Below are 15,835 nucleotides of genomic sequence, written 5' to 3'. Positions count from 1 at the left end.
AAGCACTAATCTTGGACCCTGAAAAGCTGTAAGATCTTATGTACCAGTTCTGTCAAATGCCAGGTGGTTAATGGAGTTCTTTCCTAGACCCAGCATGCTTGTTTTTACAATGGCTGGCACAGTAAATCTTCAAGTAAATAATTTTATTTTTTTAATTAGGATTACTAGCTGGTATAATTCTAAACAGCAAACATTGTAATTTGCCAAGAAATGAGCTTTGCTTCCCCTGATGGAGAGATACAAGGCTGTCTTTCTAATGATGGTCAGTACAATCTGCAAACAAAATACCTATTCAAAATCTTCAGTTACAAGCTGCACCTGCCTTTTTTTAGTTTTTGGGCAATGTCCCCCAGGACACACTTGGCCCTCCTGGCTGCCAGGGCACTGCTGGCTCATGTTCAACTTGCCGTGGACCAGAAGCCCAGGGCCCTTTCCATGGCACTGCTGTCCAGTCTCTCATTCCCCAGTCTGGCTGTACATCCAGGGCTGCCCCATCCCAGGTGCAGAACCTGGCACCACTCCTTGTTGAACCTCATGGTTGGTGATTGATCATCTCTCTAATTTTTTAAGGTCTCTCTGTACTCAAGGGAGTCAACAGCTCCTCCAAGTTTAGTAATCAGCAAACTTAGTATTCCTTTTTATCCTTTGTCCGAGTCACGTATGAAGATGTCAAAGAGCACAAGCCTGATGATGGAGCCCTGTGGAACCCCCTAGTGACAGGTCCCCCGTCTGATGCCCCCCCATTCTCTGTAACCCCTTGTGCCCAGCCCGTGAGCCAGTTCTCACCCATCCCATGATGTGTTTGTCCAGCTGTGAGCTGGACATTTTGCCCAGAAGGATACAGTGAGAGAGAGCAATGGAAGCTTTACTGAAATCCAAAAAGATCACACCAATTGGCTTCCCTGCATGTGCTACCTTGTCATAAATGAAAATCTGGTTCAACAAGCAGGGCTTTCCCTCGCATGAAGCTGTACTGTGCCCAGTGACTGAATTGTCCTCCAGGGTGTCTTTCAGTACTTCCAAGAATACTCTTTTCCATGATTTTACTGGGCATTGAAATGAGACTGACAGGCCTGTGTTTTCTGGGATCTTCCTTCTTTCCTTCTTGAAAATCAGGATATTTTCCAGCTCCAGTCAGATGAAACCTTTCCATATTCCCAAGACTGCTAAAAAATTATTGAGAGAAATTTTGCAACAACATCACTCAGCTCTTTTAGGATTCTCTGATGAATGAATTCTATCCATCCTGATAGGATGAATCCAGTCAGACCCCATAGATTTGTAGGGATCCAGCTGGAGCAGCAGGTCCCACACAAGCTCAGCTGGGAGCTGATCATTCTCACAGTCATGATCCTCCAGCTCAGGGCACCAAGACTTCCTTGGTCCATCATCCTATCAATATTATTTTTTGCTACTGTAAAAATCAAGAAAATCACTACCTGTACTCGTGATACTTCAGACTCCAAATTGTCCCAAGGATCCGAAGGCTCTTTTGATGGCCCTCAGATGTCTCTCTTTTTTTTTTTCTTTTCTTTTTTTCTTTTTTTTTTTGGTGCCAGTTTGAACAACCAATAGCAGATAGTAATCAAATAGCCTTACTAGACTGAAGAGCTTTTCAGTAACATCCTTTATCTGAGCCCCTGGGAGCCAGCACACTTCTCTGTGCATTGGGTCCGATTGCATATTAGCCCTCTGTTCTCCTTAGAAGGGAGTCTCCTCCCTTTTTCCCATTTTAAAAGATGCAGTTGTGATGTGGAGTACAGGTGGTGGTGTTTTACAAGGCCTCACTATTCCAGAAGGATCTTCAACTACCTCATCTGTTGTCTGGATTTCTAGTTCCAGGGCCTCCTACCTGTTGTAACAAGTGCTAGTCCTAATTGTTTTCAGGAGGAGGAGGCTTCCTCCCGGTACATGCAGTGATCTGCTTTCAGCATTTATCTTCAACAGACCCTTGGGTAATTACCTTGCAGGATTCTGAGTCCATCAGCTTCTCCACTACTATGGAGGTTTGAGAGTCTTGAGAGTGTAGCATCTCTGTAAATAACTGGTCAATAATCGGTCAATCTCTTACTCATTCACTCAAATACTACTTAACTTGTTCACTTCCACTTCTCCTTCACCCAGTTACACATCTCTTCAACCACAGCACACCTGTAAAAGAACTGTTTGTTGGCCCAGCCTGAGAGGCATCAGCACTTCTGGAGAGATACATCTGTCCTCAGCAGGTCTGCTGTCCAGCTGGAGGCCTCTGACATGGCTGGGTCAGTGACTCCACCAGCTGCAGGGGAATGAGCACTGTGGTGCAGCAATACCCCAACTGAAGCTTATGCTAATATTAGGTTACGTTAGTAAGACTGAGGCTGAAAGGATCTTTTTGTGGCTCTTCCCCACCAGATACTGAGTCTGTTTATCTGTCTCTGTTGGCTTCTTCCAGATGGTCAAAGGAGCCCTTCCTGGTCATCCTGCTGTACCGTGTTCCTGTTCACTGCACTCTGGGTTGCTGAAGCTTCTTAGAGCTGATTAAATCTGCTGCACTGTTCCTAGCAAAGTGGCTAATTGGCTGCCCAGGGCTTTGGGGTCCAGATAAAGGGGGCTTGGGGCTGCTGTTCAAGTGCTGCTGAGCTCGGGAATCACATGAACAGCATGACCTTACCCTCACCTCCAAATCTACCCAACTGGTCACCGCTGCTGCCTTGCTGAATGACTTGCTTTGTCCACAGCAGCAAGGCAGCAAACACTACAAGCATAAACCCTAGTTATCAGTTTGATAAAACACTTCCTCTACTAGTTCTTGGATTTCTCTTCCCTCTCTGTAGGGGAAAGTAATTTTAAGCTCCCAGTAAGTCTTGTCCCTCTGACAGGGGAGGAGGCCAGGATGCCCCAGACAGAAATGTGCTTTCCTGCTCCCTTCACGGTGCTGAGCCATGGGCCCACTCCTGCCCTGCAGCATGGCTTCTTATCCCTACCCGCTCCTTTGCTGTGGCTGGCACGCACCTCCCTGCCGTGCCAACAGGCCTGGCATGCATCGTTCTTTAAGGTGGCAGAACATCACCATTCCCTCCTACTGCAGTTCCTGACATGGTTTCCTGTGTTGCCAGGTGAGCTCCAGAACCGCCAGGGGGAGGAGCAACCGGCAGCGGGGAGCAAAGCAGCCTGGCAGGAGTGAGACGTCCAGCAGGTACAGCATCACCTTTATGCAAAATAGAACTGCTGAAAGCACAGCTTTGTAAGACCCAGGGAGTCAAATCAGCAACTCGGACGCCACCTATGGGCTTCCTGCTCTCTGGCTCTCTCTGGCCTTCTCTAAGTTGTTTTCTATGAGTTGCTTCAGCCCACTGCAATGGAAGAGAACAAAACAGCAGAGAAAGCATGGGGTGGAGATGGTGTTGCTGTGCTTAGCAGGTCAGATCAGCTAATGGGAGGGTCTGATGAGCAGTGCCAGGAAAGAACAGCAGCTTTAGTAGCAAGGCAAAAGGGATAAATAAGCAGCACACACAAACCCACACCTTTCCTGCCCTCCTCCTTCCAGAGTGCCTTGTGAGCTGCCTGGGGAACCACACCCCCTACACTAGGAATACTGCAAGTGCCCTTGACACCCAGCTTCCTCCACAAGAGGTCCCAATAACCTCACAGGGAGCTGAGGAGAAGAGTCAGCTCAGGAGAACGGATCCCCAAAGTCATGGAGGATGAATTCACTCTTCAGCAGACTGGTGATCACTGCTCTGATCCCTTACCAAGCAGTGAAGACACAAAGAATGTCACCAGAATTCACCCTGAGCATCATCACAAACCTTGCACGGCCCATGCTGAGCCTGATGCCACTATCTCAGAGCTCTCTGCTGGTGAACTGCTGAAATAGCCAGCCACCCCTGGCAGTGAAGGCCTTCCAAATGAAAGTGGCAGGCAAGGTTCAGGCTTGGAAGCAGACCACGTAATGCAAACACCACAAAGCTTTGCATTCTGAAAAGGAGATGATGCCTCAGCAGCTAAGCAGGGCACCCTGGCTGCCCCAACCACTACCCAGTTTGTAACAGCACAGTGTTTCCCAGCTCCTCCTCTCTCATGAGCTTATGCCAACCACAAATTCTTTGGGAGGCTTGCTTGGACTTCTGCAGTTAAATACTGGTTTCATCTTTCTGAAAGCAGTTTGCAGACAGCAGCAAAATTAACATGGGAGTAGCTGGCCCTGTTTATACCAGCAACTGATTAATTACGTCCTCTTGAAGAATAAAAGCAATGGAAGTTGCCATATGCCAGGAAACTTGCCATGAATCACTGGAATCGGGACTGGGGGAGTCACAGGACTGGCACAGCTAAAGCCAGTGGCTCAAGATGGCCCCAAGATGACAGTGCACTGTGCAGGTACAGCTGAGGGGCCCATCAGCACGGCTCCACAATGGGCTTCATACAAGATTAGGACAACTGCCTGCACTGCTGTGTTTTTTAAAAGCAAGCTGATTCCAAAGGGGTCAACTTGAAGAAAACAAAAAAAAAAGACCTAATAACTACTGTGAACTATGAGGATTACCATTATATATTATACAATCCAAGAGGATAGTCATTCTTACACGCTGTGTCCATTTTAAGCATAGGAAATTAAATGGAAAAATACTACAACAGTCCAGTTACAGACAACTGTGCAATCTGGTAGATCAAATTACATGTCCAGAGCTTAAGTTTTAGTTTTATGAACTACCTTATGGACAGCTGAACACCAATATACAGAAATATCAACAACAGCAGACATCTGAGATCCTGATGATATAAATGGTTAAATTTTCACCAGACCATTTTCAGAGAAATTCAAGCCTACAGTTTTGCTCCCTGGATGGTAAAACTACAGCTCTCCCTTACACAAAAAAGATGATGAAGCTTGAAGTACAGGCACCATACATATTTTATTGACACAGATTTCTTCAGTTTTGACTGTATTAATTCAGCTGACAACAGTGTAATAATTTGAAAAAAGTTCTTCTCCTTGCTTGATGTCTCTGAGAGTGACCAGAACTACGCACCTCAAGTGGCTGTAAAAGAAGAAGGAAAACATGTCAAAGTGAACAGTTATATTTTTCTTTGAATTGTTTATAATTCTTCATTTCAAGAAGCTAGCCAGTGGCCTCATCCAGATTAGTTTTGAGTAATATGTGTAATGCAGGCCAGGGAACATGGGAAAACAACACTGGAATACAGACAGCAATATAAGGAAAACCAATATAGTTTAAAAACCAACAGCCTATGTGGGTATGAAAGAAGTGTTTCCACTCATTTGTTCCACACAATGATTCAGAGATGAAAAGAATTAGTCAAGACTGCAAGAGACACACTTACTCAGACAGGAACAGAAGCTACAGCAAAGTTCACGTGGCAGAAGCCACTCCTGTGGACACACCTGTCCAGAGGCGCCAGCTGGCTAAAGCGTCTCTCCTAAGGCCTGCCACCACGCAGGAAGACGGCTCCCAGCTGCACCAGAGACCCGCTGCCATCTGCAGATGGTCAGCTGTCACACAATCACGAGGTTGGAAAAGACCTTTAAGACCACTGAGTCCAATCCATGTCCGAACACCTCAACTGAAGGATGGCACCACGTGCCACATCCAGTCTTTGTTTAAACACATCCAGGGATGGTGACTCCACTACCTCCCTGGGCAAACTATTCCAGTACCATTCCATTTATCATTCCTCCTGTGAAAAACTTTTTCCTAACATCCAACCTATATTTTCCCTTGGTGCAGCTTAGGTGTGTCCTCTATTTCTGTCAGCTGCTGCCTGGTGAAAGAGACCAACCCCCACCTGGCCACAGCCACCTCTCAGGAACTTGTAGAGAGTGATAAAGTCACTCCTGAGTCTCCTTTTCTCCAGGATAAACACCCCCAGCTCCCTCAGTCAGCTGAAATCAGGGGCTGGCAGCCAGTTCCTCACAGAGAAATGTAGAAACCCACCTCTCTGAGCTTCCTTTTAGTGAATGACCATGCCCTAAAACTGAAGTATGTATTCTGGGAAGGAGAGCACATGTTTTGCATACTGATGAACCAGGAAGTGGAAAACAGCGTCACTATTCAAAATTTAGGTGAGGCCATTTTGAAACATATTGAAACAACAAGGTAAATAAGTACTGAGAACTGTTTCATAAGACATAAAAATATCTAGAAACCAGATAATCTATGTTGTCAGCATGGTATACATCAGTATTGAAACAAGCACCTACAAGCAGATGAAGGGGATCTTTTGTCTGGTGGCAGCACACTGGGAGAAATGATGACCAGAAGACTGTATTTTTTGGATAGATTCCAAGCAAGAGCAAAATTTCCACTTCCTGAAGCAGTCCTTTAGTTTATGTGCTTTCACACGTCAAGTACAGTATCCAGGCTTCCTGAGAATTTTGTCTTACTGCTTATTTTATTAGCACTTATTTAATTATCTAGAGATTCCAAGTGCATCTTTAACCTTCACTCAACAAACTCTAAGTTTAATCAGAAAAGCCGTTTTTCCAGTATGCACCACTACTTTCTCCAGTGTCAAGAGTATTTAAGTTACTCCAGAATTACACTAGAAGTTCAGATGATCTATTCTAAAATTCTTATACATCCTTGAAATAAAGATAAAAGGATTATCTGAGAAATATTTCCAAGTATTCTAATTTCTGAAAAAAGGTGCACTTTCAAGTCATGAACAGGATGCTGTAATTTTACTAATTGTACTGTAACTATATGCCCTTATATTGCACAGTATTTCACATTGTATTGTCTCAACACAATGTTAGGTTTCTTCTTGCAAATTCATCTGCTTATTTGTCACATAAGCAGAAGAGATGGAGAACAGAGAGTAAGAAGCCTAAATCTGAATTATCTCAGAAGGGCTTTGGTCAAGGCTGAAACAGACGTGAGATATGTACTGAAAAGCCTCAGTACTGTAATACAAAGTACAAGTACTGCTTTATGGGATTCAGTAGAATTGCACTGTAGTGCAACACTGCTTGTAAAAGTGTGTCTTCAGATACGCTGATTTCATGTGTGAAAATGTGGAAAAAAGAATGAGGAGTCTTGTAATTAAAATTAGTCTATTCACAGAGGTAACTCTCCCATACAGTTGCACACTTTTGTGCAACCCATCTTCATATGGTTTGTTACTTTTCAACCATGTCTGTCTTTTCCTTACACATGCAGTATGCTATGTATAATACAAATCTACAAGCTCTTTCATTTGCTGCCAACCTCTCTATGTCATGGCTGTAGACGATGTTTGGAAGATATTGTTTCAATTCTACTGGAAAATGTCCTGGCACGTCAAACTCTTGATAACACACGTTTGCTGCTTTTTCTAGGAATAAAAAAAAAGTTATTAGATAGGGCTTAAGAGATGTGTAAAAACATCAAATGTGCTGCTACAGAAGAACATGATGCTTCACCAAGACTGAAAACCACTCCTCTGAAGGCCTATATTGAATTACATAAGAGGTATGCAATCATCTATAGGAGGTTTGCCCAGTTATCAACATGTCAGTGAAGAGGCATATCTTGTTTAGTGCCAGGGGTAGCTTACAGCACTGCTAATAGTGCCAAACACACAGTGTTTGCTTTTACAATTAAAAAAAATTTGGAAAATATTTTTGTCTGGTGGCAAAACATGTTAGAAATACAAGCAGGGAGAAAATCACCACTTACATAGACATCACCTGGAAGAAAGAGTTTCATGGGACACCCCTGTATCTCTGTGCTAATCCCCAGTTTGCTCCTCCAGCAAGTGACAGCAAGTGAGCAGTGACAGAATCTTAGTGTACATGTCACTGTGTATAGTTTTCTCACAAAGCCTCTTGGAACAATACTGGGAAACTTGATCTGCAACTCTAAACTGTCTTGGTGGTACTTTGCCAGATATCCTTTCCCACTACCTCATTTTTGGGGTGTGTGCCTTTCATTCTACATACCAGGAGGGAAATTGGGGCATCAGTGAGAAAAGAAAAAGCATATTTGAAGTGTTGCTGCATGGAAGGATTCTAACATTCAGCTGTGACAAAAAACCTCAGAAAAGTTTTACTACCCAAGTGCTTTTAAACAGTACTACTGCCCACCCCCAGATCAATTCCCTATTTTCTGTGTCACCTTCAAAATCATTTGTATCCATAAAGCCAAACTCATACTTGGAAAATTTACCTGGCAACTTACCATGTGAGCAGTTGTTGACGTACTGTCCCACTGCCAGTGGGTTTTGCAGGGTGGCTGTGAGCCAGCTCTCATCACTCATTTGAAAAGGGCCAAGTTGATCTCTTCTGCTGCAAGACCTGAAATGCCCAACAGCTTTAGCAGGGATCACGGCTCCTTCGTCTAACAGGATATCTTACTTCCTCTGTAGGAATGGCCACAGTCACTGCATCAACTTAGAGCTGCCCAACCCACATGGGGTGGAGGGCATGTGCATAGACCAACAGCTCCCACTACTCTGTGGTGTCCTTCAGACTCTGGTGGAAGAACCTGCACAAAAGTACCACACGCTCTTCCACAAATCAACATCTGATGTTGCCATTACAGAAGTGTCAACACCTTTCATCTCTTAAAATGCAAAGACTCATTACAATATTAGCTTTCGACTCATTCGAGAAATTAAAATCTGGTATTAGTGGGTATTACTATTCAAACTAGGTATTATTTCATATCAACCTCCCAGCTGTTTTCACATCACATTTAAACACAAATTGCATTTTAAGGTAAATCAACCAGTTAGCTGTGTCAGAGGAAGTCTGGACTGGACATTATGAAAAGATTCTTCACTGAGAGGGTGGCCAGTCACAGTGCTCCTCTGGGGAACGGTCACAGCACCAAATCTGTCACAGTTCCTTGAACTGTCTGTGGTGATCCTAGTCACACAGTTCAGTTTTAGTCCCACAAGGAGCAGGGACTTGAACTTAATGAAGTAAGCAGATCTGAGTAACAGCTCAGAAACATTTCAATACTTTTACAGTACATCCGCTTTAGTACAACTATTTTCTGTACAGAAAAGTCTCTACATCAAAATGCATCTCACTGGTGTTACAGATGAAGACACAAGGACATAAAGGATCACATCCAACATCTCTCACCCCTGTGCTTTTTGCATTATATGAGCAATGCACAGGTGGATGAAAATCATGTACAACTCAGGGTAAGAAACAGGGAACTAAAATGAGGAGTACCCCTGTTTTAAATCAGGTGAGTGATAATTCTCTATTTCTTCTGCTTACCTGTACACTGATCTTGACAGTCCTTTATCATTCCCATCAATAAGGACACCATCAATGCACCTAAAAATAAAGGGATTGCCAAGGGACTGGAAAAAGATGGGCTCATGCTTTCTGTATACTGTACCTGTTGCAAGACAGATATTATTTCAGAAGAAAACAGAAAAAAACTGTCAGAATGGGCTTTCAGTCCCCTCCACACAGAAACTCAAAGGAGAGACAGTGGGTAGGACAGAAGTCCCCTCTCACTCAGTGACAATGACATCTGTAAACCTACAAGCTTTCAGACACAACTTTTTCAGATGTAAAAAATCCCCTCTCAACTAAATGAGCTGGTATATTACAAAGAGAGATGGATTACAGGAAATCATAGAACGCCTCAACCAAATATCCTTGGGAGAAGCAGATGAAGCCCTACAGCCAACTAGCGTGCTTCAGAGATGAAAACATCAGGCAGTACTTGCTCAGGAAAACACAGCTAAGTTGTTTGATCACTACTGCATCAGGACTCCAAAAAACACACACAGATTCAGCAAAGAATATGAAACACCTCCCTCCATTACTGCAGGGATTTTGTTTGGTCCAGGAGATGAAAAATGACAAACCAAGAAGAAAATGTTTCAGCAGACTGTTTTCCAAATCTGAGGAGAGGATTTAACTTGCCACGACTTCCAAGCAGAGAAAAGCAAGTGGCAAGCTGACTGGCGTGCCAATTTTTATGAAAACGTTGTCCTGCATCCCTCACACCCACTACATCTTCAGCACCTCTCTGCAGAAATCCTGCACTGCAATCTCACAAGGAGCCAGGCAAAGGCCCCAGGCAGGCTGCAGTCCTGTGCACAGGTCCCATGCCCAGCCTGGCAGATCCTTACCCTGAGAAGACATTTCAAGAGCCCCTCCTCTTGTTTTGCTAGAAAAGCTGTCACAGGAGACTCTGAATGAGCCTAGGCTCACATCTAGTATGTGCCTGAAATCTGAAGGGAGCTGCAAAAGTGGCAGGCTCTCTCGCTGTCACTTAACAACCAGTCAGTTCAGGAGTAATCAATGGCAATGGGCAGGCACTCCAGAAAATGCACTCCACTGCCCAGAGAGTGCTGGGACTGCTCCTGATGCTGCCTCGCTGGCACCAGCCAGAGACCACAGGGGACGATTCTGCTGGCAGATGAAACAGAAACAAACCCAAAGCAACTCAGCAGAGCTGCTAGATTGACCACGCCGATAAATTACAAACCTTTTTAAGAAACATATGCAAATACAGTTCCAAGAAATAAGGAAGACAGAAGTATTGATCTTTCCAAACACACTTCATGGAATAAAGTTCTGCTAAATGAAGGTCTTATTTTCATTCTCCATTTTGTACTTCTGTACTGTGAAGAAGCTCATGCAATTGTCTACTGACCTGCGTGGAGATCTCAAACCTCATTTTTCAAATCCTGAACCAAAATGGAAACCCCAAAGAATTAAACTGTTCTGTTAAATTTCTCCTGTGCACCTACATTTAAAGAATCTGGAACAGGTTTTCCAGCTGCAGGAAAATCAGGCTTTAAGTACTAAAAATTTTTTATAAACAAAATTATCCTTCCCAATATTGCTTTTTGTATTTCTAAAATAACTCTAGATAGTTTATAAATATTCTCATGCAGCCTAACCAGTGATTTTGTTAAGGAATGACAGAAAGGAAACCCATAGAATAAAAATTAGTGTAGCTCTTTGGCATTCCACGATCAGATGGTTACAAGTCCCATCTAACTTAATCAAAAATAAGAACGCTCCATTACCAGGATACATAGACACAACCGTCCCTTTGGGAACAGAACCTCTGGTAACAAAGACTCCAGTTCCAGCAGACACCAGCGAACTCCGGTCTCTGCTAACAGTGAACCCAAGCGTGTTAAACAAAACTTCCTCAGGACTAAACACCTGCTGACCCTGATGGTTACAAGAATTTACTTCTGACCGCTGCTGCTCCACAGTAAGTAATTCCAGATATTGACACTTGACTTCTGGAAGCAAGGCCAGAATATCTGCTTGTCTACTGAAGTCATTTATGAACAGAGCTTTAAATGTTTTCACTAGTGTTTCAAAAACATCTTCATCAGCAATAATTTTGTCTTGAGAGCTTTCAGGAACATATCGAAGGGTCCTGCAAAGGAAATAAAATATTTTAAAATAATAAGCATATGTTACATTTTTTTTTTCTAAATTGAGAAGAGCCATTTTGCAGCGCCAGTAACTTTGATACACTTGTTGTTTTAGAAAACCCCAAGCTTTTTTCATGCTTGTTCAAGCTAAAGCCACTGTTCTTAAAACACTAAAAGAGTGTTTAATAAAAACTAGTATCTGTTTCAGTATAAATCATCATCTCTGAGTATTTACCACAAGCAGGTTAAACCCTATAGAGCTCATAATAAAAAAAACACCGAAAACGAAATTATCATGTTTATTTAAAAACACAAAGAGTTCATTACACTTTAAATGAGGCATGACAAATATTGCATGGGCAAGGAAGGTTATAATTTAGTTACCTATTTTATTTTTGAAACTTACAACCAAGTCATAATAACTTAAATTCAAACACTATTTTTATGATTGAAGTAGGGCATACACACACATACATCAAGAACTATTTATCTTGTCCTTTCTATCTATCTTCAACGTTAAATATAATTTTAAGGTGTCTGACTAAGAATTTCATGAACTATTTTTATGATTGAAGTAGGGCATACACACACATACATCATACCAACAAGAACTATTTATCTTGTCCTTTCTATCTATCTTCATATTTAAATATAATTTTAAGGTGTCTGACTAAGAATTTCATGACAGCCGAGGGGCGACTGAAGCACTTCTGAGTGACAAACCCGAGTGAGCCCCTGCGGCGCCCCAGACCATCCCGACGAGGGGCAGCGGGGTCTGGGCTGGCGCCCGGGGCCTTTCTCCGCGCCTCACCTGCGCTGGCGGCGGAGGTTGAGGGCGAGCCAGGGCACGAAGCGGTACTTGTAGGAGCGCCAGCGCCGCCGCAGCTCCCGCAGCATGGCGGCCTCTCCCTCACGGCCGCGGCCCCGCCCCCCGCCGAGCCGCGCCCGCGCAAACTGGAACAACCAATCGGCGCTCCCGACACACGCCCGCGCGCTTGTGTCCTGGGCTGCCATTGGCTGCGAGCGGCCGGCTCGGGCCGTGAGGGGAGCGGCCGGAGCGGGCCCGGGTCTGGCCGCGCGCCGCCGGTAGCGAGGGGCGAGACCCAGAACCGGGAATGAAAACGCATAGCTCTGGGGGCACGCTTACATACGGAAATACACGCAGGTCTCTCGGAACAATGCTACGTTGCACCTCCTGTGTTGTACTGAACAATCCCAAAAGACAAGGTCAGATGAAAAGGTGGTTTAAAAATTATCTAGAAGCGGCCGTTAAAGACCACTCCTTACACTGTCAGATCACCTCTCCAAAATCATCCAGTGCCTGCTTCTAGCGATGCTCAGGGCTGTTAGTGCCTCAGACAGTCACGGAACTAATTAGGTTGGAAAAGACCTCTCAGATCGAGCCCATCCTATAACCAAACACCACAGTGAGCATCACTGCTCAATCTCCCCTTAAACATCTCCAGGGACAGCGACTCCACCACTCCTCGGGCAGCCCCTTCCAGCGTCTAATCATCCTCCCTGTCAAGAAATTCCTCCTAATACCCAACCTGAACCTCCCTCGCAGCAGTCACGGCCACATCCTCACGTCTGTTTCCTGGGAGAAGAGGCCGACCTGGCTGCTTTCAGGACGGTCTCATCTGAACTTCTTTTTCTCCAGGCTGAGCCCATCCCCACCCCACCCGAGCTCCCTCAGCTGCTCCTCCTAACACTTGTCCTCCAGAGTTGTGATCCATGTAGTCAAAAAGGGTGGCTCAGTTATAGACGTGAGCCTTGTTACACTTCTGTCCACACTTTTAGCTAGTATGTGGCTGTGGTAACAAGGAGACGAGACTTGTACTTTGTAACATCATAAGCTACTGTGGATTTAAGGGTGTTTCCCACTGACTGATGTACAGCAACAGCAGCATCGAAGTACACAGATTGAAGGGATATACTACAAATCACGAGCATTTACAAACAGGTGCATAAGCCCTTTTGGTGCCACATTCTACCATCACTTATCTCTAAGCTAATTTAAAAAATCCCAAAACTCTAGTGAGGAAAACAATCACTCAGCAATTGGTCTTCAGAAATTAGCAATGGTCCTCAAATAATTCTCTACAAACCACCACAGGTGTAAAGATAAGGGTACTGTTATCATTTTTGGCCACTGTTGTCCTTTGGCTGCTTGGATACCCAGTTTCATGAAACTTAAATCTTTGGATGCTGCTCATCTTCAGTTTTAGTTTAACACTGCCAATTGTTGTATTTGCCCAATTATCCCATCATAAAAGAAACCCAGTGAAATTAAATGTAGCAGCAATTTTAATTAAGTAGCTTAAAATATATAAAATTGAATACACTTGAAATATTGACAATATAATTTGGTTAAAATAAGGGATAATTAGGTTCTTATAATAGCACAGAAGCAAAAATAACTGCATGGGGTAGCGCAGGGTACAGAGGGCAGGGCTTGACCCCTGTTCCCTCCCGTACAAGCTTGCCAAACCAAAATTCCCCCTTTTGTGCTGTACGTCATTACCATCTCCTCCCATTTTCGATTCGTCACACCTGTGCCTCCACCCTCATCATCACCTTTACCACGCACGCTCCACCATTTTTTAGGTGGTCGCACCACTCTTTGGGGGTCATTCCTGAAGAAGGCCTCTCCTCTTCCTCGCCATCCTTTGATTCACCTTTTGGACTACACATGCGCACCAAGCTGGTACAATGTAAGCCAAAGCTAATATCATACAAGCCAATACTATGTTCTGGCATCAAAGCAATAATTCTCATATAATTAGCATTTTCCTGGATGTCCAACCAAATTTTCCTCTCTTCCAACTAAATTTAGTAATAGTTCTCTTGCTTCTTGTTCTGAACATCTGCAGGAGAAAGGGGGGTGCCCCTCCTCTCCCTTTCTTTCTTGGCATTACACCTTTAACTGTTTTGTTATTTCCAAGTATTAATTACTGTATCAGTATTGATTACTGTTTCAATTTTATCAGCATGAATCACACCTATTTATTACACAATGAACTGGGAAAAAAGAACACGTATGTATGTATTTTACTTTATTCAAAAAGCAGTTTAAAAATATGGAGCATCTGAGAATTGGTTTTGGAGTAAATAGAGAAATCAGACATTTAAAACACTCTAAGGGGTTACAGTCCTTCCTCTGGGCCTGAAATTTTGACAAGGGTTTGGGAAATTTGAGACAGGCCCATCAAAGCAATGTAACTATCAGAATTAACGTACCAACTCAGAGCTTTACAAATATTTAAAGTTGTGCCTTGATTTATTCCACAATCACTTCAATTCCCCAGTTGGCCTGCCTCACCCCTTCCAAGAACAGGAGCTTAGCGCAGAGGTAGTGCAAACGGAAGAAATTGAGGAAAAACGCAGGAAACGGCACAGTGGCTGCCGCAAAGTGCTTCCCTGCCATCTCCTGGCCTTCCTCGGTAATTACAGGGAAGAAAGGTCTCACCTCAAGACTTGCGAGTCTGGTTTCAGCAGCCATGTGCTATAACCACAAAATAGCACACATGTTCACCACATCACACGCATGCTGTGGCTCTGAAAAGTAAGGCAGTCACAGTGTGATTCAGGTCACTAAGGAAGACTAAGCAACGAGTGAAAAGTTAGTAAGCCTCGGTAATTACAGGGAAGAACGGTCTCACCTCAAGACTTGCCCGTCAGTATTCAGCAGCCATGTGCTATAACCACAAAATAGCACACGTTCACCACATCACATATTGTGGCTCTGAAAAGTAAGGCAGTCACAGTGTGATTCAGGTCACTAAGGAAGACTAAGCAACGAGTGAAAAGTTAGTAAGGGAAATAGAGAACTTTGGGAGGTGGGCTGTCAGGTCACAACTGCCATGCACACAAGTTGCCCACTTTCGTGTGATGAAAGGACATATGTGACATTCCAACATGTTCTGGAGGCATTCCTTAGCCTCGAGAGAGAACTTGCAAAGATGAAATGCCATCAGACTTCAACCTATGACCAACACGCAGAAATGTGTTTTTATTCTCACTGGAGAAGTCACACCAGGCATGGAGCTTACCCTTTCCCTGTGCAAGAACTGAACATGCCCTGTGCACATACTTGGCTCCCTAAGTAGGCGTCTTTGAAGTTTACTGTAATCTGCTGGGCACCAGTGATCTCTGCCATTCCTCGTTCCTAGAAAGGAGGCTGCAACATCACAAGCAGGACACAGTACTGCAGGATTCAGAACTTCTATAGCAACTCAGATACATTACAGTAAGTTTATCTCCTACTCAATCCTTGCCATGCATTTTCCTTTCTGACATTTCAGGTAGTAAATTTTTCTGATTTGAGAAATCAGGTATTAGAATTTATTTGAAGATTTCTGCTGCCAGTTTTTACTAAATTGATACACTTGTATCTATCTGCAGAAAGTCTCATACCTAATAAAAATAATAAAAAATGCAGTCCTTCGAAATACGTATTTTATAGTCACAAGAAAGCCTATAG

At 43.8% G+C, this 15,835-nt stretch overlaps 1 protein-coding gene across 1 annotated transcript; it reads right to left on the bottom strand.

Annotated features, from left to right (window-relative positions):
* Window positions 1-4,878: 4,878 nt before the first annotated feature.
* SETD9 (SET domain containing 9) lies at window positions 4,879-12,290 on the bottom strand. The gene is made up of 6 exons (XM_039709933.1): window positions 12,164-12,290; window positions 10,990-11,354; window positions 9,215-9,338; window positions 8,163-8,278; window positions 7,212-7,317; window positions 4,879-5,024 (listed from the first exon to the last, which is right to left on the bottom strand). The coding sequence occupies exons 1-6, from the start codon at window positions 12,247-12,249 to the stop codon at window positions 4,937-4,939; spliced, it is 885 nt and encodes a 294-aa protein (XP_039565867.1). The 5' UTR covers window positions 12,250-12,290; the 3' UTR covers window positions 4,879-4,936.
* Between the last annotated feature and the right edge of the window lie 3,545 nt (window positions 12,291-15,835).

This window comes from Passer montanus, unplaced genomic scaffold (assembly GCF_014805655.1).
Source record: "Passer montanus isolate IOZ18808 unplaced genomic scaffold, ASM1480565v1 scaffold22, whole genome shotgun sequence".
In the NCBI taxonomy this organism is placed as follows: domain Eukaryota; kingdom Metazoa; phylum Chordata; class Aves; order Passeriformes; family Passeridae; genus Passer; species Passer montanus.
This window is presented reverse-complemented; position numbering and strand designations above follow the sequence as displayed.